Source organism: Phoca vitulina, unplaced genomic scaffold, assembly GCF_004348235.1.
Source record: "Phoca vitulina isolate PV1807 unplaced genomic scaffold, GSC_HSeal_1.0 scaffold36, whole genome shotgun sequence".
NCBI classification, from domain to species: domain Eukaryota; kingdom Metazoa; phylum Chordata; class Mammalia; order Carnivora; family Phocidae; genus Phoca; species Phoca vitulina.
In genome coordinates, this window is record NW_022589739.1 from 11,126,653 (window position 1) to 11,151,128 (window position 24,476).

Below are 24,476 nucleotides of genomic sequence, written 5' to 3' on the forward strand. Positions count from 1 at the left end.
CTGCCTTCGGCTCAGGTCATGATCCCAGGGTCCTGGGATCAAGCCCCACATCGGGCTCCCTGCTCTGCGGAAAGCCTGCTTCTCCCTCTCCCACTCCCCCTGCTTGTGTTCCCTCTCTCGCTCTGTCTCTTTCTGTCAAATAAATAAATAAAAATCTTTTAAAAAAAAAATGCCTGAAGCAGATCACATACTGAAGAAATGACCACTATTATTATTATTTCTATCATTATTGCTCTCGTTGCTGGTCTGTGCCAGACAATACAGTAGGAGATAGAGATGCAGAGAGAAATAGCACAGGACCGGAAACTGTGGGTATCCCCTTATGGTAATCAGGTGAGTTGTGTGAGTAGAATCAGTAAGAAAGAGCCTGCAGATGGATCAGGAGCCAACAAGAGAAGACATTTTCATTCCACACCAAGGTGTTTCAGTATTACCTTACAGGTGAAGAATGAGGACATGAGGTTTAGAGATTTGAGCCAAAGAACCAGATCACATCTGTGGAAATGGAAGATAATTTGCATTGCAAAATGGGAGTTGGATAAGAGTCATTCATTTATGCATTCAGCAAACATATCCAGAGTGCTGCTCTACAACAGTCTCTGTGTTAGACTCTAGTTTACTAATGTGAATAAATGTAGATGAAGCAATGTCACTGGGTTCAAGGAATTCATCTTTTCTGGTGGGGGTGGGTAGTCATTCCGATAAACAGATGATTTTTACAGCAAAATAACAAATGCTGTGATGGAGAAGTGGACACGGAAGCAAGTCATTCTGCCAGTATTTATTGAGGTTAAGAGATGAGTTTAGTAGGTGATTGTAATAGCAGCTGTTAGAAATGATGGGGTTCTGAGCCAGAACCAGGAGAAGGAATGAGGTCCTATTTCATCAAGGCCCAAAGAGGGTCTGCTATAGTCTACTGGAAAATCGGATGAGAATATAGGCACCTAGGGCACCAGCTAGGATCTGTCTTGGGCAGAAAGTTCAGAGCTCATGGAAATTCAAGACTCAGAAATAAGGAAGTCCTCAGGACTGAGTATCCTGAGTTAGGCAAAGCTAGTCTTTCTCACAGAAATTATTCAGCCTGTGTGGACTTCAAGCTCTAAAATTTATAAGGAAGTTACTCAACCTGTATGTAACTCAGATCCTAAAATTTATCCATCTTAGAATAAATTAATTTCATATTTCCCAAGGAACTGGTGGTATGTCCCCTCCACACAAACGTTTTACCCTTGGGTTCCTTTTGGTAAAAAAGAACTGGCATCATTTTTGTATTTGTTTGTTTATGTTTTGTCTGTTTATCTGCCCGTGTATCCCCACAGTGGTTCAGAGTAGGTGGTCAACAAATATTTGTCAAATGATTGGTGCAGAGGACATACTATCAGAGAGGGACTCTGAAGGATATGGCTTTGGCCAATTGTGGCAGAAGCTACATCACAGTCTGAGGAAATGCAGTCCTTGTTTATTCTCTTAGCAAAGGATAAAGATGGAAGGACTTTCCTAGAACTCAGCCCACCATCTTTGTTCTGTGCCCACAGGTTTTGAGTTGCCCACCTCTTTTGGCATGGATCACTGCCTGCAGCTGAACCATTAGGTCAAAGTTCTGTTCACTCCTGACCGTTCTACCATATTGACCATCTTGTCTTTCTCAGGGCAGCCCTAGAACAGCTGTTTTTTGTTTTTTGTTTTTTAATCAAGGGCTCAGATCAAAGTTCTATACAATTCCCTAGGAGACCTTATTATATAGTTCTCCAGAATCATCAGAGTAATGTGGTTTACAGTGGTGTCTGCAGAGATGAAATTTATTTCGGACACAAACATGGAAGTACAGTAAACCAGAAGAAGAGATCATACGGTTTTTAGGGGCCTGAAAAAGGGAAGATCCCAAAGACGAAGTGATGGGGAAATATGTGTATTTGTTCCTGATTCTTCCCTGTCTTAGGAAATGTTTTTGGTGTCTGGACCTGGCCCATCATGTGAACCATTTGCTCAGACTTCCAATAGAGCTCTCCCGTTGTGCCTCTGAAATGTGTTCCTCCTTCTCCAGGCCACCTTTCCAACGCCAGGCCTCTGAGATGCTTCACACTCTGTGATTTCCTCACTGAACTGCAGCTACTGTCTCCTGACCATTATTTCTGCCTACATTGTCTGTCCCTATACACCAGAATTATCTTCCTGAAACATGGTCCTGAAATATCTCTCTGGGCTGTTGGGAGGAATCAAAATTTTCCTACTGCTTTCAAGGAAATATCTAAGTTTATCAATCTGAAATATCAATCAGAAACCTTGTAAGTATATCAGCTTTACTAGGATATAATTTATATACTGATTCATTTGAAATATACAGTTTTGTGATTTTAGTATATGCTCAGTTGTACAGCCATCAATACAATCAATTTTAGAACATTTATTCATCCCCCAAAGAAACTTCATATCCTTTTGAGGTCACATAACTTTTATTACAGTATATTGTTATAATTGTCCTATTCTATTATTAAATAAAGTTATTGTTGTTAACCTCTTAATGTGCTTAATTTATAAACTTTATCATAAGTATGTATGTATAGGAAAAAACTGAGTACATATAGGGGTCAGGACTACTCGCAGTTTCAGGCATCCACTGGGGGTCTTGGAACACATTCCCGGTCAATAAGAGGCAACAACTGTACATATATAGAGGTATGCATATATGCAGATATAATGAGTGCATTAATCATATACATATATGTGTATGTATATATATATTTGTTTTATGTATGTTTTTTCTTACAACTCTGATACAGGAATTATTGCTTTTACAAATTTTATAAATTAGCATCTCTATGACCACACCTTCTTCTACTCTCTCCCTCACTTCATCTGTGCCTGCGTTGGACTTATTTTCATTCCCTGAAAATCCTAAGCATCCTCCCACTTCAGAATCTTTATATTTGCAACTCCCTATGCCTTAAACATTTCATGACGGTTCTGTATGAATTGCTCCTTCATCATCTATTGGTATCTTCTCTCTTCTCACGCGTCCCCTTATATAAGAACATTCCTGCCACGCTTTTTAAAGTAGCAATATCATTCCACCCTTGTCGCCATCACACTCCGCCCTTCAGTCCAGTGTTCTCTTCCTCAATGCGCTGAGCAACACTGGCATATTCCATGTATTCTACTTGTTCAGTTACTTTTGTCTAAGTCCTCCCACTATTTACCCCATGAAAACAGGGACTTTGCTTTTCTCACTTCTGTGTTCTTAGCACTTTTGCAGTGTTGAATGAATGGTCAAACACACACAAATAAAAGTACAAAGAATATAGACAAATAGCCACTGTTGTATGCATACAAAGCAATTGGTGGAACAGTGCTGGGAGTAGGAAGACCAGCTAGAGCTAGTCAGACCCCAGCAGGCAGAACTGTGATCAGATTCTCGAGTTCCAAGATGTGGCCCACATGTAGGTTGAGATAGGTTCTTGAAGGCTTATTCTGGCCAAATAAAAGGCACACAAACCAAACTAGAAACCAGGGTACTTATTTATTATTCTGCATTGAGATTTACAACTGCAATACTCACATTTATTGAATAATAAGTCCTTTCCTTACATCAATCAGATAAAAGGAGAGGGGACAAATTGTGAAAAGGTTGGTGGCTGGGTGCAATCATGCCAAGTAACCCTCTTGCCAATGGGATCAGATGTGGCTTATTCATCCATCTGCATAACAAGGCTAGCCATGGCATGGACATAAATGTCATGTGAGGTTCAGAACATCTCTAGACTCTAAGCCAACAAAAGAGATCTTCCTTTTCCTATTCTTTCCTTATTGGTCAACTCTATAATGATTGGCATTTTTTTCTTTATACATCAGAACATTTCATAAGATTATAAGTAAGAGCTTCTGGCCTGGAGGTCATTCTGTCTCTTTCAAGTGACTTTCAGTCTCTCTTTTTGTCACTAAATTTATCTTTTGATCTCAGTTGAATTTAGAGAATGCAATTTATTCCCCTGGCTTCCTAGGCCTTGCACATTATCTAGTCACTGTGGCCTTTATATTCTGATAATACTCACATATTTGTGATCACACACACACGCATGCATATTACACAGAACATATTTATCAGGCACTTCTGAGCAGTTCACCTTGCAGGACCTTCAAACACTAACCCACAATCTCTTGCATTTGTTGACGTGTAAGAACCAAGGATAGGGTCTTCAAGACAGTAAGAGCAGCACTCTGAATTTCACTGTCTTTAGTGTCTTAGTTCCCTCCCTTGCTGCAGTTCTGTGTAGTCTTGAGCTCTTATCTATGCCCACAGTTTCTGACCCCACCCAGCTATCACCAGCTCAAGTCTCTAGAAGGAGAAAAACACTGGATCTGCCTGCCTCTGTTGATTAAAAACAAAACGAAATGAAATAAAAGCCCCCCAAATTCCAGAAAGCAAATGAATTAACAAACCTGAAGAAGAAGAAGAGGAGAAGGAAGAGGAGGAAGAGGAGGAAGAAGAAAAAAGAGGAGGGGGAGAGAATGAGGAGGAGAAACAAAAATAAAAACAAAACACAAAAAGATCAATCAGTCAAACAGGGGCAGGAAAAGATTGGTGACCTTAGGGACTGAATCGGTTGGAGTACAGAGAAGTGCTACATTAGCTCGTTGGTCTAGGAATCTAGGAGAAATTCCTTTCCCTCTCAGATGCCTCAAACTCAGTAAAATAGGGGTTGTGGGAAATGGGTTTCAGAAAGAACCCTCCTGGGGCTAAAATTAGCAAGGGCTACAAAGCGTTTAGGGAAGGAGCAATCACTAGCTGCCCCCACTAGGTCTACAAAACAAAGGGTGCTAGTTTCTCATAATTCCTTGTGGTGGATGATCTTGTTAATGGATGGGGTCCAACCATAACCATTACTGCTTCCATTTAAGCCCTGCTTACTTACCAAACCTCAAATTTATCCTTTTCCAGAGAGATGTAAATTTTCTCTTCAGGAAACATGTTATGCCATAACTTCAATACTGAATACCCAAAGTGCTGAAGATAGCATGCCTAGATTAAAAAAAAAAGCGTTAAATGTTTTTAGAATTCAGAAGTCACCAAGTCAAAGACTTCCCAATCTTCTAGTAGTAGACATGGAAGCTTAGCATAAAATTGGATCTTTTCCATCACTTCTATATACAAGATTCTAAGCCCTATACCTAGAAGAGTCCCATTTGAATCAACCCTAGGTAGAAATATAAATATTAGGTTTATGCATGCTTCAGAGGTACTCTACTTGGATAGAGTTTATTAAATCATTACTTGACTTAGGTCAGAGCCATGGGATATGGACCAATAACACGTGGTAGTGCAGTAAACTGAAGGGAAGGAAGATTAGAAAACCCTGGCTCTAATAATGGAGTCACTCCTTCACGGTATGTTTTTCTATATTTTTCTTAGTTCATAAAGTACATTGGGCAATATTATTTGCAATAAACAAGGAAAAAAAAAACAGGAATTCCCTGTTTTTGAAAACAAATCACAAAAATAGATGAAGGCAACTTTACTTAAGGTGAAAAAGCATCAAGGAAAGCAAGAAAATAGAGCTACATTTCTGAAGAAATGGGAAATTTATGACTGTCTAAGCTGCTAAATTCAAGTTTTAACCTTCCAGGTCCATCATGCAGAAAAGTGTGCAGTAACTGAGTTCTGGCCCTCCATTTCCTCTCCCTCTTGCTTAATTAACATTCACACACATCTCTGGCTATGCCTTAGGCACAGTGATCCCAGAGGTCAGACCACTGATGTTTGTATCGTAAGCTGCCAACTGGGAGAAATCACTCTGAGAACAAAACCCAGCTCTGGTTGACTCACCTACAGCCTTTGTGAGAGATGGTGCCGAGGAGGCGGCACGGGACTTGGAAAGCAGCCGTGTTGCCTGACATCAGTGTGGTCTGTTCTCTCATTCCTTCGGTGAACGGAGAATGTTCACTGGCTTCCTGCATGGCAGTCACAGGAATCTCTTGCTACTCATGGTAACCAACTTATTCTAGGGGGATGCAACACCTCATGGAACCTTTGATAGATACCATCTATTTCTGTTATGAGACTATAAATTCTGACGCATAATGGAAGCAGACTGATAGCCTCTCTAATAAAGAATCCTACACAGCTTTTTATAGCTTCAATGGTTTATAAACCCTGTCAATGATTTTCTACTTTTAAAATTCAAAAATTAAAAAAAAAAAAAAGCTCATTTGTGGTGAAGAATAATTTTGGAGTAATTTTTCTCAGATAATACAATGAAAACCATGTAGTGGGGCCAAAGACCTAGTTTACCTACCAACAGCATGACTTATATAATCCACATGAATAGCACCTAAAGATATATTTGACTCATAGGATTTATATGTGTCATAAATTAACTATAAAGATTTAAGAAAATATTTTATTTTTTCCTGCTTAAGAGACATCTTAAATTTCTTAAAATCCTTCAGAGAGCTTACAAAAGTACAAATGCTACAGAACACCTGAGAGGCAGGAATTAATGTTTATCAAAATTGGGAATTTCTTGGGGCACCTGGGTGGCTCAGCGGTTAAGTGTCTGCCTTAGGCTCAGGTCATGATCCCACGGTCCTGGGATCGAACCCCGCATCGGGCTCCCCGCTCGGCGGGAGGCTTTCTTCTGCCTCTCCCTCTCCCCTCTTGTGTTCCCTCTCTCGCTGTGTCTCTCTCTGTCAAATAAATAAATAAAATCTTTAAAAAAAATTGGAATTTCTTTTTAAAAAGTCTTTTAATTTAAATACCTTAAGACATAACATGTTTTTTACTTTATTAATTTTTTAATTTTCTATGTAATAAATATTCTTACTGTTTACTTTTTCTGATGATTTAATCTTTCTGATCTATCTGGATAATCATATCACTTATTTCTAATCATGTCACTCATGAAAAACCCTGGGTTTTTCATCCAGGAAAGGGAGACAATAATGATATTTCATATTTGAAGTAAAGTACTTCAAAATGAGCAGCTGAGATAATTTAGCTTGAATCAACAAGCACCTAAGCAGTAAGAGACTACACTCAGCCAACCTGAACTGACTTCAGAATCAGAATTGATAAGCCTTGAACTGAGCTACAGATATGCTGCTTTTCAACTCTGTAATATATATAGTCTAGCCCAGGGAGGTTTTCCTGACTTTCTTAAGAGGGGAAAAGCTAACAAACACTGTGAAAGTCACAGCCCAGGAACACTGGTCCATTAAAGACTGAAACTTAATTATACAACTATAGAATGTTTCTCCTCCAACATTCCTTACCACCATACCAACAGGACTCCAGACTAATAACAGTGGATTGCAATTGAAAAAGTTGCAAGGTGCAGACTCTAGTTCATGCTGAGTTTTTAGGGAAGTCCAAAGACAAGAGTGGCATCAACAAACAAACAAACAAACAAAAGGGCACTAGAGGCATTTGAAGCCTCTGGCACCTATGGCTGCAACAAACATTAAACACACTCCAACCTCTAGCCTAATTACCTGCCAGTTCATCTATTCCTCAGCTTGATCACAAGTCCTGGTTTTATTTTTTTATTTATTTTTATTTTTTAAAGATTTTATTTATTTATTTGACAAATAGAGACACAGCGAGAGAAGGAACACAAGCAGGGGGAGTGGGAGAGGGAGAAGCAGGCTTCCCCATGGAGCAGGGAGCCCGACGCGGGGCTCGATCCCAGAACCCCAGGATCATGACCTGAGCTGAAAGCAGACACTTAACGACTGAGCCACCCAGGTGTCCCACAAGTCCTGGTTTTAAATAATTGCACAGTCCTCAGCTGTCTCACTGATTAAAGAAGTATTAGCGGGGCAGAAAATCAAGAAAAGAGCTCAGGGAAATCTCCCCAAAGTAGCCAATTTCCCCTGAAATCACAGAGAAATGGACAGAGAGAGGGTTCCAGGGAAGCACAGGACATAAGTTTATTCTTTCTGTCCTTTCTATGAAATTACCCTCAGGTATTGTACTTTGGGATTGAGGTCTTAGTCCTATTGTGGATCCCTTGTTACTCTGTTCAGCTCCCTGAAGTAACCATGTATGTGTTTTGTCTCCTTTGGAAAACTAAGAACCAGAGGCTTGGTTACAATCCACTCCTCAAGTGAGTTAAAACTGGCTGAGATTCAGGGGCGCCTGGGTGGCTCAGTTGGTTATGCGACTGCCTTCAGCTCAGGTCATGATCCTGGAGTCCCGGGATCGAGTCCCACATCGGGCTCCCTGCTCGGCGGGGAGTCTGCTTCTCCCTCTGACCCTCCTCCCTCTCATGCTCTCTGTCTCTCATTCTCTCTCTCGCAAATAAATAAAATCTTAAAAAAAAAAAACAAAACTGGCTGAGATTCTGTGTCAACAACTGTACTTTTTTCTTTTTGACTCTGTTCTTGTCCCTGTTACCATCTTTAACTCAAATATTAAAACTGTTTTGACTGAAACTCTTCCCCTATCTTGGGCTTAGCTCCTTTCAATAGGTTTTTCTTGGAGAAGAAGAAAGGATGTCATCTTGGAGTATCACCTGGGGAGAAAAGAGGGTGAAAAGGAGAATGAATGGTAAATTGTGTTGAGGACAGAAGAGGAGCCAACAAAGGAAGGCTGTCTCAGGAACCAATATACATTATCACAAGTTCCGTGTACATTCTTCATTGTTGACCCTTTCCTGATCTGACTCCACCCCTGAGGGACACAGCTTAGCCTTGACCAATGACTTCAAAGAACTAGGAGGAACAAGGGGCCAGAAGGTCAGCAGTAAAGAATAAAAGGTGACAGCTTCCAGGAATAACACAAACCTACTTCTCTCTCTGATCACCTGTAAGCTCCCAGACCTGACATCATGGTGCATTTTAGTGCTGAGGAGAAGACTGCTGTTACTAGCCTGTGGGGCAAAGTGAATGTGGAAGAGGCTGGAGGCGAGGCCTTGGCCAGGTAGGCACTGGGTTTCAAGGCATGGGAAAGGGTGGTGAATATGAACCTGGCCAATTGACCAGGAAATTCCTCAAGATTTTTGAAAGTCTCTGATTTTCCATCTGCAATGGTTCCATCACATAGGCTCCTGGTCGTTTACCCCTGGACCCAGAGGTTCTTTGACAACTTCGGCAACCTGTCCTCTGCCTCTGCCATCATGGGTAACCCCAAGGTCAAGGCCCATGGCAAGAAGGTGCTGACTTCCTTTGGAGATGCTATTAAGAACATGGACAATCTCAAGGGCGTCTTTGCTAAGCTGAGTGAGCTGCACTGTGACAAGCTGCACGTGGATCCCGAGAACTTCAGAGTGAGTCAGGAAATGTTCATGTGCTCTTTTATTACTTTTCACTTTGAGATAATAATGGAAGTTGAGTCTTTGATTGGAAAGACTAACAAAAATTTCAGAAATTATGGTTCGAACTTGGTTTTAGAAGGACACATCTCCAATGTGCATAACCAGGACCACCTTGATTCAGGATTAGTGACAGTAAAGGGCTATTAGCAGCCAGAGTTTGCTTAAAAGTTTTCAAGTACTTTTGTCAGAACCAGATGTGTTCATCCTAGAGAATGACATCAGAGAATAGCAGACTTGTTCAAGGAGGAATGGAATTTGGTGTTTGGTAGATAAAGTTCTGTCTCAAGGAAGGTGAAAAGTCTAATTTTATGTGGGTCCTGATGACTAAAGTTTAGGGAGAGATTTGGGGGAAAAATTTTTAGACAGACTCTCTCAAAGAAATATACAACAAGTTCTCTAAAATATATTAAATTACCTGTCAGTATTGTTACCAAATGGAGGCTTGTTCCTGCACTGATTGGAGACTTTAAATAAACTCACTCTGGGCACCCATGCAGCCCTAAAATCCCATTATTACAAGAATTAACCAGTTGGTAGATAAGAGAGGGAGGGAGAGATGCAAATAAAAATGGTGGCTTGGGAGGCAGGGAGTTGAATGGAGAGCTCACTCATTACATTGAATTTAGGGACTAGCTTATCTGAGCTTTTTGCAGGCACACACCTTGGAGCAGTTTAAGGTGTGGACTTGGCAGGGAGTATAGGTATTGAGCCACTTTTTCTGCAATTCTTTTTGAGAACTTCTACTCAACATGCCAATTTGTCATTTTATCTTTCACCTAACAGCTCCTGGGCAACGTATTGGTGATCATTCTGGCTTCTCATTTTGGCAAAGAATTCACCCCTGGTGTACAGGCTGCTTGGCAGAAGCTGGTGGCTGGTGTTGCAACTGCTCTGGCCCACAAGTACCACTGAGTCCTCTTTCCAGTTCAGCAGTACCCTTCTGTGTCCCCAGTGTCCTCCTTCTGCATATGGGGATTTGGGTTTGGCCTTGAGAGCACAGTTTCTGTTTAATAAAGTTCATTCTATTCAATAATCAGAAATTAATATTGTGTCTTCTCCATCTTTCACCCTCGTGTTAAAGGAGAAAAGTTTCATTGGCTGAGGGGTGGGAGGAGACATAGGAAAAAATAAGAGCTCCTTTGGGAAGACAGACATTATGGGAGGATTCTAGAGGATCTTGGTGGATGATAGAATGGGGAAGAAGTTTTCTGGGTGGGGGAAAGTGTTAGTTAAGCGGGCAGGGATTTACAGGGCAGTGTGGCAAAAAGTTACTGTAGAGGGGAAGGAAGGAGGTGCTAAGCAGTGCCTCAGAAAAAAATAAGATAGATTTGTGGCACATGTCTTAGCTTTAAAACCTTTGCAAGGATCTAAGGTCTAGGCTAGGGTTATTTTTCAATTTGCTTTAATGTACATATTGAATCAGCTAACTTATCATATATCTTGTGAGGCTGAATTGGACATAAGAAGATGAGTTGAGGGATGGCTGGGAGCTTTCCAGAAAAATAACCAACAATAACCTCTTCTTTCCCAAAGGGTTCCATGGTCTCAATGGGGAGCCAAGGCTAAGACACATGAAATCATTGTGTGTTATTTTATTTATTTATTTTTTTAAAGATTTTATTTACTTATTTGGCAGAGAGAGACACAGCGAGAGAGGGAACACAAACAGGGAGAGTGGGAGAGGGAGAAGCAGGCTTCCTGCAGAGCAGGGAGCCCGATGCGGGGCTCGATCCCAGGACTCTGGGATCATGACCTGAGCCGAAGGCAGACGCTCAATGACTGAGCCACCCAGGCGCCCCTGTGTGTTATTTTATAATCAAATGTAACATGCACTAAAATAAAGTTGGAATTAGGATACTGTATGAATTTGGGGGAGGGGAGAATGATCAAGACTTCATGGAGTAGAGGAGATACTAACAAAGGCTCATAGTCTAAAACCAGTAAGCTAGGGCTTCGTGACTTGCAGGAAAATGGCTTTCTGGAAATAGAGGAGACAGTAAGACATAGGTAGAGCATTAGGAAAGACAAGATAATGCCAGGATAAAGTTCACTGAATGAATTTTGAATATAAAAATAAAATAATATAAAAATAAAAACCTGAATATAAATATAAAAACTATTACTAAGCTTTTGGCAAGAGTAAACAATAAATATCCTTAGAACTATAATGACTCAAGGAATAGTAGTTGGGGGGAAAGTAATCAACTTAATTCACACAAAACGAATTCAAATTTGCAGAGGCTAGACATGGATGCTAATTCAGAGCAACAGCCATAATGGCCTAAACCCAAGAGCAGTGACATCTGCAAAAATGTGAAGGATGAGCAGAGGTAGAGTGAGGAAAAGATGATATCTGACTGGCTGGGGTGAATGACAAGGAAGGAGCTGGTAGTTGATGACTGAAATCTCCCAGCCTGGGGGTGGGGGGAGGGAGGGGCGGAATCTAACAAGAGGCTAGGCACTGACTTGGGGATACTCCTGAGGAAGTGGCATGACTCAATCACTCTTGAGGGAGTCATTGCTAGGTTGCTCAGGAATCTTGACCTCCAGGCCTTGAGTCAAACTCTCACATCAAGGTTCAAGACCTTCACACTTTACAAGTTAAGAGTGTCGTATCTTGACAAATTTAACTCTCAGGCATTTCATTGACCCTGTGCATTGATTAGAATTTGTCCTGTGAATTACCTTCTGATTTGGGCTCATGTCTCCACAACAGTGATGAGAAGCAAATGATTACTTAGTTGCAGGCTATCAACAGCACTGGTCTCTGAGCCCTGTAGCCTCTCTTTTTGCCCCTCAGCAAAGGAAACAGAGGCTATTCCCGGCGCTACACCAGTCAGTCAATCAGTCAGTCAGTCAGTCAGTCAGTCAGTCAGTGTCTCAGTCAATAACAAACGTGAATTTTTAATTGATCAGTCTCATTTCCTCTTTCTTGCCTTCAACTCTTAACTCTGACTCTGCCTGTCACAGGGTCAACGACGGTGATGATGGAGTGGTGGGCAGAAGATACATTCTTTATCCCTTAAGGGTCTAGATTTCAATATCAATGTTGCCAGTCGAGACCATTTAAATGATAACAACTTCATAATTAACACACACACGTGCATATGCACATGCAGACACAGGTCTGGATGACTCAGATTATTTTTTTTAAGATCTATTTATTTATTTATTTTAGAGAGAGAGTGAACACAAGAGGGAGAGACAGAGGGATAGGGAGAGAGAGTCCCAAGCAGACTCCCCAGTGCATGTAGAGCCTGACACAGGGCTCAATCTCAAGATCCTGAGATCACGACCTGAGCTGAAACCCGAGTCAGATGCTTAGCCAGCTGAGCCACCCAGGAGCTCCTCAGACTTTTAATAGATGAAAAAAGGACTAATTATTATTGATAGGCAATAAGAACCATGTGAGAAAAATAATGTCATAATGAACAGGATATTCTTGGAATATTAAGAGTACAGAGGTTTAGAGGTAATGTCATTACCAGGATGAAAATCCTCTAATGGCTTCTCACTCTCTACCACTGAAGACAAATCCCAAGTTATTAGGTTTCTGCTTCCTGCAGCAACATTTCCTGCCTATCTGTATCCTTACCTTTACATGTCATCTGCACCAGCCCATTATTCATGTCTCCAGCACACCAAAGGTTTGTCATACCTCCCTCAGAGGTGTGGATTACCTATTCCAGCTGTCAGACCTTTTATTCCAATATCTCCCCATAACAAATTCCTTCTTTTCATTCTCACTCCAGCTCAAATACTACTTCCTGAGAAGGACTAATCCTGATGTAATCATGTCCCTCCCTCATTGAGTCCAGATATTCATTTCTTCATAACAAATGACAGTTACTGAAATTATGCTGTAGATTGGTTTAATTATTCATTTTTGATATCTTCCACACCCACATTATAAATATTAAGAGGAAAGTTTTCTTCTCTGCCTCATTTATCTTAGATCTCTATTACTTAGAACAATTATTCAACAATTAGATTTTGAGTGTCTCAGAATACATGAGAAGGAGTGTTTAAAAAATGCATGGATGGCTTCTGTAATGAAATAACTTTAGAGGTGAGGATTTAGGCAATGTCAGAAGCAATGACTTGGGGAAAAGGGAAAGATAAAACAGCAATGGACAAGGAGAAATCAATGAACCTTTGGAAGATACTGCCTTGAAAGCATAAGAGAAAAGCAGGAGTTACAGAGGACTACTGGAAAACTATTTGGGTTTCTGGAAAAGTGGGGAGGTTGTTTACAGACATGAGGGGTCATAGAAATCCATTTGTCTGAGGAGGAGTAGTTAAGACTTTCTCACTCTTTAAAGTCTTTAGACGCTTGGAAATCAGCTTCTGATTCATTCTCCATGGCCAAGTTCTACAAACTGAACCCAAAGGATTATCAAATATGATCAAAGATCTACATACACTCATCTCACAGACTTCCTATTTTACAGACTACAATCTGGCTCTGAAGCTTATATCTCCTTACCAATCCAAGAGTGCCCTTAAATTGAGAAAGGTGTCAAATTATTATGGCTATCACTGGAAAATAACTACTGATATCATGAATCTCATCTTCCTGGACTTTTAGTTACCCCCATCTATGAGTAGGTACAGGCTTTAAATGAGGTCATGAAGACTGAAAAGATTTCACATGCTATCATAATTTCAGGCAACCTGATAAGTTAGAGGATAAACTAATTTGGAGACAGAGGCATCCTGAAATAAAATGGCCACAGAGGCAAATAATCAAGCCTGGTTTCCAAAGCTTCAGGGATCACAATTTAGCAAGTATCAGGCTTTGGCTGTGCTCAAAGTTGCCTCTTCTCTTCCTTCATTTCACTTATCTCTGATTTTAAAGAGAATCCTCTTGGGTTTGCCTCAAATTCTTATTCTTCTTTACCGTTGTCTTCACCATTTCCCTAAGAACAGATAATAGTCTCTCAATAATATCAGGTTGAAAGGATTAATTCTCTAATGGCAGGAATTCAGTCTCCATGTATTGGATTGAGCGTTTTAAATTTTAGAGTACCCTGTAAGTGACATAGAGGTGCAGTCTCAATGTTATTTTTTTAAGGAGTGATCTCAGGGAGAAACAAACAAGCTCATTTCCTAAAGCTCTAAATGCAGGAGTAATAGACTCTGAGAGGAAAAAAAAAAATGAACCATTCCCCTTCTCACTGGAAGTGTGTACAGTCCTATCCTATAAAAATGCATTCTTTGAACATATACCAAATCACGGTATCCCAGTGACTAGCACAATGCCTGGCATAGTCAGTGTACAGATGTTTGTGTGAGTGAATGAGGGGTGTGCAGAAGCTCTTTATATGGCACAAGGAAGCCAGCGGACACAGGATTACATACCACAAGAAAACTAATGAGTTGATGCTAATTTAATGTATTTTTACCTCACACTAAGGTAATGCTTAATAAAGACATTAATATTCAACTTTTAGAAGTTAGCACAGTGCAATGCACATAGTGGGTGCTCAATAATGTTAAATGAACAGATTTGTAATACTAGACTTAATTCCATCTGACTACTCTTAAATTTTCAGTTAGAGCATAGATATTGTAAAATCCAAATCCAAATACACATTAAAATCTTGTTTTCCTGAAAGTATGACATCTAAAATACTTGTAGAAAAACCTTGTCATAAACTGATTTGACTTTGATATTGGCTTATAATGTCTCTTCTTATCATATGTAATATTAGTGGAACATTCAACTCTACCCAAACCATAAGAATTTTTCAATGATCAGTTGTCTGAAGCCATTATATGAACTGTTAGGTTGGATTTGGCTGGGTGTGGCAGTTGTTGGATTTTAAATCAAAGGACTTCTAATAAGTATCTTCCAAAAGCAAATGCTAGAACCCTATTCAAGTGCATATGTACATTGTCACAGAGCAAAGTAAACTGTAATTAGCTGCTATATTTTATATAATGATTTCTGCAAAAGCCCAGTTTAATATTTGACAGGTTAATTCTTATTAATTTGTTGGAATTGTTTATTGTTAATAATGCAAATAGATAATCTTTAATTATCCTTAAGTAACCTTTCACTATTAATGGCTTGAAATGGGTGGTAAGCAAACCAATTTGAAATAAAATATGAACATGTGCTATTGTATTATAACACTATACACGTTCTTAACAGTTAAATTTTTAAAAAATGTTTTTGTAGCATATATTGTATATGTTTATAGTATATGTAGTAAATAAAAATATGGCCAAAAAAATGCTTGTTTGAGATGCTTAAGACCAAAGTACTGTAGGTGACAGGGGCAGTAGTGTGTGGAATACTGTCAATGAAGATGGCTTCAGCTTGATTAGAAATGAAGATAAGTGAAACAGCAAGGGAGTATAGATCCAACACATGGCAGAGACAACTCCCTTAATCTGCAGCCCATGCTATGGAATCTTCTGCTACTCTCTGCACTGAACACATGCTAGCACCCTTCTCCCCCAACTTCCCAAACACCTGTATTTCTTGAGACAAATTGGTAGATACATGAAATCTGCCAGACTGTTGTCTGATGACTCTGAGGGAATATCTTTTGCTTAGGTAAGTATGCTGACTATTAAGTGGATTAAAAAACACTGGAAGAACATCCAATCCTGCCCTAATTTACCTGTTTTGCTTCCTTATGATGTTGGATAGATGTATTATTACTATTTTAAGAAATATTAAATCATGTGCCCAATGTAATCTTTTTTTTAGATATTAAAATTTATTTTTTAATTTAAATTCAACATATGGTACAATCTTAAGAGAACTGAGAATCAAGAAGGACCATGGTTTCTTCCCTATAAAGATTGGCTGAACAAAAGACTGGTACATTGTCACAACTCCTCACTCAATGCCTAGGACACTTATAGTTCTTTCTTTTTACAGTTTTAATCCATGCTTCATCATCAGTCTTTAAGTCATTGCAGGCTGGGTGGGTCGGGGGGACCTTGAGATGTGAATTGCATACTAGCTGGGGGACTAGGATGGATGGGTGTAGGAGGGAAGAGGGGAAAAAAATAGAGTATCAAATTTCACATGAAGAGCAGAGTCCCTCTGAGGGATGGGTTTTTTAAAAACAGAGGGGTGACAGGAAACAAACTGAGGGTTGCTGGAGTGGTGGGGGGTGGGAGGGATGGGGTGGCTGGGTGATAGACATTGGGGAGGGTATGTGCTATGGTGAGTGCTGTGAATTGTGTAAGACTGATGAATCACAGACCTGTATCTCTGAAACAAATAATACATTATATGTTTAAAAAAAAAAAAGATAGTAGGAAGGGAAAAATGAAGGGGGGGCAATTGGATGGGGAGATGAACCATGAGAGACTATGGACTCTGAGAAACAAACTGAGGGTTCTAGAGGGGAAAGGGGTGGGGTCTTGGTTAACCTGGTGATAGGTATTAAAGAGGGCACGTACTGAATAGAGCACTGGGTGTTATATGCAAACAATGAATCATGGAACACTACATCAAAAACTAATGATGTAATGTATGATGATTAACATAACATAATAAAATTAAATTAAAAAAAACCAGAGGTGTGGTTTAGTCATTTTCGAAAACAGTTGGAGAGACCATGTGATGAAGAGAAAGGAGTTAGTGTTATTTTATATGCAGGGAACCAGTCAAAATTACTGTTCAGGAGACTGAATATGAATAGAAGGTTTAAGAAAATTGATACATATGTGGGTGCATACCTGATCAGAGAAGGAGTATAGACTTGGGTGTGGCCATAGCAGCTTGGTGTGATTTTGAAGAAGTGATTGGGAAAAGGACAGATGATTAGGGCAAAGATTCAGCAGGACTTGAAAAATAATTGACAGATAGTGGGGAAGTCATAGATGATAGCCGGTTTCCTGTCTGGTGAGTAAGAAAGAAGGACACCTACTGACAGAGAAAAAATGCCTAGATGTCCCTTACTTTGGAGCTGGAAATGAACATAACCAGTCTCATGGCAATCATGTCATTGAAGAAGTTTCTAGAATGCTCAAACTGACTCAAGAAATAGTTAATAAGTTTGTTTTTTTTTTTTAAGATTTTATTTATTTATTTGACAGAGAGAGACACAGCAAGAGAGGGAACACAAGCAGGGGGAGTGGGAGAGGGGAAGCAGGCTTCCTGTGGAGCAGGGAGCCAGATGCGGGGCTGGATCCCAGCACCCTAGGATCATGACCTGAGCCGAAGGCAGATGCTTAATGACTGAGTCACCCAGGTGCCCCGTTAATAGGTTTTAAAAGACTGAATCTCCTTTCTACTCCCATTTCACTGATGTTTACTACTAACACTTCTTCCTCAGAATCTTTCCCATATGTGTCCACCCCAAAGAGTTCCCCAGATGCAGTCTTCTTGGTTAGGGCACGTAGGATGATGGCTGCTATGATTGAACAGCATTTGCATGAGTCCCTCAGTCACTTACAACACACTAAGCAGAATAAACAGGAGTCACTCATACACCATTAGCATGCAGTCACTCACACACTGAAAACACATTAATTGAACACCTTCTGTAAACAGTTATAGTATCCAACACTTTTGTTTTTGTTTTTAATTTTATTTATTTATTTGACAGAGAAAGAGAGAGAGCACACATAAGCAGGTGAAGCAGCAGGCAAAGGGAGAGAGAGAAGCAGGCTCCCCGCTGAGCAGGGAGCCCGATGTGGGACTCAATCCCAGGACCCTGGGATCATGACCTGAGCTGAAGGCAGACGCTTAACCAACTGAGCCACCCAGGTGCCCCTATCCAACACTTTTGAATCCCATATTTGCCCTATTCTCTGCCTATTTAAGACATCACTCTATTTTCTAAATTAAAGTATCAGGATTTTTTTCTTTTTCTGTGTTGTTACTCATTTCTTACCTGAGCAATCTCTTCCCTCAGCCCTTCTCCTGTGCTGTCCTCATAGATTATCTATGAACATGTACACACACACACACACACACACACACACGCCTTCAGGATCAGAGTATTTAATATTTAAAGAGGATCTAATATTTCTCAATAGTCTATAAAAGCCACTTGAGCAAGATAGTTTGGTAATGAACAAGATATTTTTGCAATATTAATCTAGACAAGAGTACAAATGCATTAGAAATAGTATCATTGTCATGATTAAAATTCTTTAATGGCTTCTCACTCAAGATAATGAAGATAATCTTGAAGAGATTTAAGCAGGTACTACTTCTAAGATCCTCTCTGACCACTCTCTTCTTTACTATTTCCGTATCAACCCCACTGACCCAGTGTTTGTCTGTCTACATACCAACTATGTATATGTGTAGGTTGTATATGTGTATAAGTGTGTGTGTTTGTCTGCCTTGGAGCTTTAAATTTGTTATTCCAACTTCCAGAACTTTTCTTTCTTACTATCTTTCCATGGCAACATCTTCATGTCATTATGGCCTCAGCTCAAATATTGACCCCCCAAAGAGATCATTGCTAACGTAATTGTATCCCACTCACATCAAGATATGAATTTTCTTCAAAGCAAATAATAATATATGAAATGATTTACTCATTCTGTATCTCCCCCTTTATAGAATATAGTTCCAAGAAAGCAGTTTTCCTCTCTGAATTGTTTATCTGAAATCACCAGTACATAGAACAATCAATGGTGCATAGAAGTTCAATGTATTTCTCAAAGGGATATTTGAAAACACCTTAGGGAGCTTTTGTGAAGAACCAGCTTCATAGGTGAGAATTTAGGCAATGTCAAAAGGAGTGACACAGGGGGCACCTGGGTGGCTCAATCAGTGGAGCATGCGCCTCTTGATCTCAGGGTTGTGAGTTAGAGTCTCATGTAGGGTGTAGAGATTACTTAAAAAAAATAAAATCTTGCAGCAACTAATGATGTATGGTGACTAACATAACATAATAAAATAAAACAAAATTAAAAAAAACAACAACAAAAAGAAAGAAATGGGAAGGATGGAAGGGTGCAACAGCTGTGGACAAGGAGGAGTCAGCAAGCCTTGGAAAGAGGTTGCTCTGAAAGCAAAGAGAGAAGCAGTGGTTACAGATGACAGTTGGACTCACGGTCTGTGTTTCTGGGAGCATGGGGAGGTTGTTCACAGATATGAGGGATCACAGAAGTGCATCAGCCTGAAGGAGAAGAATTAAGAATCACATTCACTTGTTAAGGCTTTCAGAGGCTTCGACACCAGCCTTTGAGCCATACTTCTAAGAGAGGCTCTGCACTGAATACATCAGATGTGGTTAAATATCTGTTCACACTCAACCCACAAAGCTCCACGCTTGAAGAGACTCTAATCTGAGTTTCCCTTAGACTCTTGGCCCTATACATTTATTCCAACAAAAAATGTTCCCATCTCATCATTAGGGGGTGAGAATTCACAAATTTTTGCTTACAGCTCTAAAATAGCTATTGAGTTGTTATAAATTTCATTCTCCTGGCCTTTAAACTTTTCCTGAGTCTCCATCAATGAATAGACATAAGCTTCCCATGAGATCATCAGGACTGAAAAGATTTTTACAATTTTATAATAATACAATTTCGGACAATCTGTTATGTTAGGAGAAAAATAATTTGAAGATAGAGATTCCCTCGAATCAAATTCACAGGTAACTTCTTAATCTCTATTTTTATTCGATCAGCAGATCTCTAGTCTTAAGGGCAAATAATCAAGCCAGACTTACGAAGCTTCAAGACTCCTGATCAGATAGCATCTGAGATCATGCGTCACTTTCAGAGAAAAAACAATTAGTATGAACCCTGACTCTCTCACATTGGAAGTGTGTCCTGTCAAAAACTGTAGCTAATTAAAAATAAAATAAATTATCTAAAGTGCAATGATGTCGCAGCTATGACTATGGGGACTATTAGAGAAAAAAGAATCTCTGCCCCTTCAGAGTTTTATTTTATTTATTTTATTTTATTATTTTATTTTATTTTAGTTTAGTTTAGTTTATTAATTCATTTGACAGAGAGAGAGAGCAAGAGAGCACAAGCAAGAGGAGAAGTAGAGGGAGAGGGAGAAGCAGACTCCCCACTGAGCAGGGAGCCTGATGTGGGGCTCAATCCCAGGACCCCGAGATCATGACCTGAGCCGAAGGTAGATGCTTAAGCACCTGAGCCACCCAGGCGCCTTTACCACACAGGAGAGAAAGCAAAAGAAGTGCTTCCTGATGTAAATTCTCAGACTAAGACCAGCTGAAAAGTGGACCCAGCATTTATCAGAATTGGCTCTTTAAAATCAGCACAACCTGCCAGTGAACCTTCTACCATTGTTTTCATCGAGATGGAAGAGCTACACCAAACCAAAACCCTGGGCCCCTAGCTAGAACACACCCTTGTGCTGTGGGAAATATACATAGTCAGTTGTAGACACAAACACAGAGGTAAACCATTTTTCCCAGAGAAGCAGACATGCTTTACTTTAAATGGGCACATAGATAATAAGATGTCTAGTCCTATATTTTATTACCTAACGTTATTCTTGCAATCAAACTGATGCTTTATGGGAACCATTTCTCCCTGACTATATGAGCAATAGGGATCATGGCCCAGATTTGGCCCACAAGAGATCTAGTCAAGGTCAGTAGATCACTATGCCTGTGGCAGTCACTGCTAACTGAAGGAGACTTACACTGAAACCATCACGACTCCTGTACTGGTAACCAAAGAACTCTAAAATCTCTGAATTTGTAATTAGCTTTAAATTTTTTAATTTTTGTTAGCTTTAATCGAAGGACATGTCTGGGAGAGTGACAAGAATTTCAGGGAAGACTGGCAAAGAGCACCGAAATTTTCTATCGTGGGATGGAGAAAGAATAGCTAAAAGAAAAAGTGAATAGAGAAATTTTGCATAACTGAGTTGAACAGGGAACAGCACATATTCAGTGGGGTGGGGGGACTCCAAGACACTATCACAGATGTAAGTTACCACAAAACTCTTCTGTGTCTAAATACCACAGCTGTATTCAGAGTCTAGGCTTAATCAATAGCCTCATGGAATTGGGGGAAACAACAGGACAGTAACTCATGCATGGTGAATAAAAGGCCACACATTCTAGCAGCAGGAAATAGCTACTTTTGACACATCTGTGATTACCAGTAAGCTCCCGGACCAGACACCATGGTTCACTTTACAGCTGAGGAGAAGGATATCATCACAAGCCCATGGGGCAAGGTGCAGGTGGAAGAGTTGGGGCAGATACGTTCTCAGGAACATTTCCTCTGCCTCTGCCATCATGAGAAACTCCAAGTGAAATTTCGTGGTAAGAAGATATTGACTTCCTTCAGAGAAGCTACAAGGAACTTGGATGATCTCAAGGCCACTTTTGTCCAGTTGAGTGAGCTACACTGTGATATGCTACAGTAGATCCTGAGACCTTCAGGGTGAATCCAGGAGATGCTCACATCCTCTTGCTTTGAACCTTGCGACAGCTCAGACAACTGAGCACCGATCTGACTGCAGCCAAGGATGGCTGTGGGAAGGGGCATATTGGAAACATTGGCATTGAGGGGACAGAACTAAAACCAAAGGGCCTAAGGAGTGCTTCTCAAAATCTGGAGGGACTTCTTTGAACTCTTATTGGCTTTGAGAAGAGACTTATACAGAGGTGAGGAAAAGCGACTATGGGTAAATGCAATGGTCTGGAAAGAACTTGAACTTTACTTTTTATGTTTCATTTTTCCCTCCTGGAGGCAGAAAAAAACAAGGCCAAGGAGAAATAACTATGCAGGCTTATGTTGGCTCCATATAAAGAAGGAACCTAGGGTTCACGAATATATTGTTAAGGTTATTCATATATTGGCTGGATATTTGTACAAAATTGCTCCCAGAGACCCATTTCAACCTTACATCCTACAAATCCTGAAATGGGATAGAGTGTCCCTGAGGGAGGGAAATGGCAAGAACATGGGGCTTGGAGTGCATATGGAAAGAAAGCTGTGAATTTTTGTTTTTCAGCCCACAGAATATGAGGTTGGTGGTGGTGAGAAGAAAGAAAAAGTGAAATCATGGTCACGTATTAGTCTTGCAGGGAGAACACACTTGTATTTAGTGACCGAGCAAGATGCCAGGCATGAGGGAAATTGACATCGGCGTGGTTCTGAATGGGAGTTGGGTGGCCAGGTACCTGGAGGCCCACCTGGGACTCTGTTCATTGTATGCATTTATTACCTCTTGCTGCCTCCACAGCTCCTGGGAAACATGCTTGTGACTGTTTTGCCAGACCATTTTGGCGAGGAATTCACCCTCCAGGTGCAGGCTGCCTGTCAGAAGATGGTGACTAGAGTGGCTAACGCCCTGGTCCACAGAGATCCAGTAGTGTAGAGTCACCAGGAACAGCTTTATTTTCAGACAATAGCAATGGCAGTGGTAGTATTAATAACAATAGTAATAATAATAATGGTAATAATAGTGCTCTGCTTAAGAATTCTTCAGTAATTGTCTTCAGTTCTACTTTTCCGATTGCTGTTAAACTTGTGAGAACCCCAGGAATTGTATGTTGAACTGTAAGTGTGAGTGTGTGTATGTGTGTGCGTGCACAATTTCCCCATTCAATTTTTGTATGAAGTAAAGATTTTGGCAAGAAAATAAAAAAAAAAAAAAACAGGGCAATGAAAGGAATGTATGCCTGAGACATACACCTGGGGAGAACATACACTTGGGGGCTCTTCAGGTTAAAGCTGAAGACATGCGGAGGGGCTCTGATGAAAGAGGATTGGTGTCATGGGACAAGAACTACTCTGAACCAGACAATTATATGGGCCTGAGGGAAGACTCCAGTGAAGACCAAGGATCTGGATGGCCGTCGAGTTTCAGTGTGGGGATTCTTCGGAGGAAAATTAATCCAGATCTTAAAAGGTCAAGGTCCAGGCAAGGACTATAATTCCATTCTCCTGATAAGAAAGAAGTGTTTTCTAAAAGCAGCTGGTTTGTCACAAGCCCTTGTGAGGATAGATTAGGGATGGGAGGGGTTGGAAGTCTGAACAGCGGATGACTCTTTGAAATCAACTCCGAAGAACTGGCCTTGGGCTTTATGGAAGAACTTTGTGGTTTAAGTGGTCAGAGCTACTGAGGAATGGTACATTGCTTACATGCCATCAGGAGAGACCATGTCCCTGGGGCAGATTTGCTGCAGTGTTTCAGAGAAGGGACAGCCCTGTGAAGTGCTCAGAGCGGAGGGGATTTAGGTGGGGAAGAGGCTGAGAAGGCAGCTCAGTGCAGCACATGAGCTCTGCTAAATCAAAAGGAAAAGGAAAGAAATTGCATAGAGCAGTTGGGGAGGATAGATCACAGGAATTTTTGTTGGGCTGGAAGTTAATTCGGGGTTATAAGCAAGGCTGTAATGTAATAAACAGGACAGTTAGAAGATTAGCCCTGCTGTGGGTGCTGAGTAGATTAGCAATCATACTGATGCCACTTTTACAAATCTCTACTGGTTTCCCATGCCTTAGGGTAAAATACCCACTCTACCTTCATGTGCCCTGGCCAATCTCTCCAACTCTGCTCCCTCCCACTCTTAACATCTCTCTCGCAGACCTTATAACGCCTTTCTCTAAAGGAAATGTCAAGTTTGTTTTTTTCTTTCTTTCTTTTTCCTTTTCTCTCCAGCCTCTAAGTTTTGCACCTGTCCTTGCCTGCTTCTGGGAACTTGTTTTGCCAAACAACTTATGCCTGGCTCCATCTTGTCATTAAAGTCCCTCTTCAAATGTAACTTCCTTTAGGACCTCTATCCTTATATTATTTTTCTCTAGTCGCTTGCTACTATGTCATCAGATGCATTTTTTTTCTTGTCATATAACACCCATCTGAAATTCTCTTCTTCATTGATTTAATTATTAGTGTCAGTTTCCTCTGCCCCCTAGAATGTGAGCTTGATGACACTATATACACTGTTTTGTTTTTCCAAGATTCCGTTTTTAGAAAGATGGATGGCATGATTGGCTTCAGTAGATATTTGCTTTTTATTTTTTTTACTTTTTTATTTTTAGATTTTATTTATTTATTTGAGAGGGGGAGAGAGAGAGAGAGAGCATGAGCCCGGGAGGAGGGGCAGTGGAAGAGGGAGAAGCACACTCCCTGCTGAGCAGGGAGCCCGACACGGGACTCCATCCCAGGACCCTGAGATCGTGACCTGAGCTGAAGGCAGACGTTCAATTGACTGAGCCACCCAGGTGCCCCGATATTTTAAA

The 24,476-nt window shown here is 40.5% G+C and overlaps 2 protein-coding genes across 2 annotated transcripts; both read left to right on the forward strand.

Moving 5' to 3' along the window:
• The first annotated feature begins 8,822 nt into the window (after positions 1–8,822).
• HBE1 (hemoglobin subunit epsilon 1) lies at positions 8,823–10,220 on the forward strand. The gene is made up of 3 exons (XM_032427119.1): positions 8,823–8,914; positions 9,038–9,260; positions 10,092–10,220. The coding sequence occupies exons 1-3, from the start codon at positions 8,823–8,825 to the stop codon at positions 10,218–10,220; spliced, it is 444 nt and encodes a 147-aa protein (XP_032283010.1).
• An 11,188-nt stretch (positions 10,221–21,408) lies between these two features.
• On the forward strand, positions 21,409–22,611 carry LOC116646259 (hemoglobin subunit beta-like). Its single transcript, XM_032426847.1, is given in 3 exon segments — positions 21,409–21,646; positions 21,649–21,671; positions 22,477–22,611. Coding segments are annotated over 3 exon segments (396 nt in total).
• The last annotated feature ends 1,865 nt before the right edge of the window (positions 22,612–24,476 follow it).

What these genes read in the sequence shown, in the direction of transcription:
- HBE1 (XM_032427119.1), top strand. Translation starts at nt 8,823, where the DNA reads ATGGTGCATTTTAGTGCTGAGGAGAAGACTGCTGTTACTAGCCTGTGG. An exon ending in GGAGGCGAGGCCTTGGCCAG is followed by an intron (nt 8,915 to 9,037) that starts GTAGGCACTGGG and finishes TCCATCACATAG; the next exon opens with GCTCCTGGTCGTTTACCCCT. An exon ending in TGGATCCCGAGAACTTCAGA is followed by an intron (nt 9,261 to 10,091) that starts GTGAGTCAGGAA and finishes TTCACCTAACAG; the next exon opens with CTCCTGGGCAACGTATTGGT.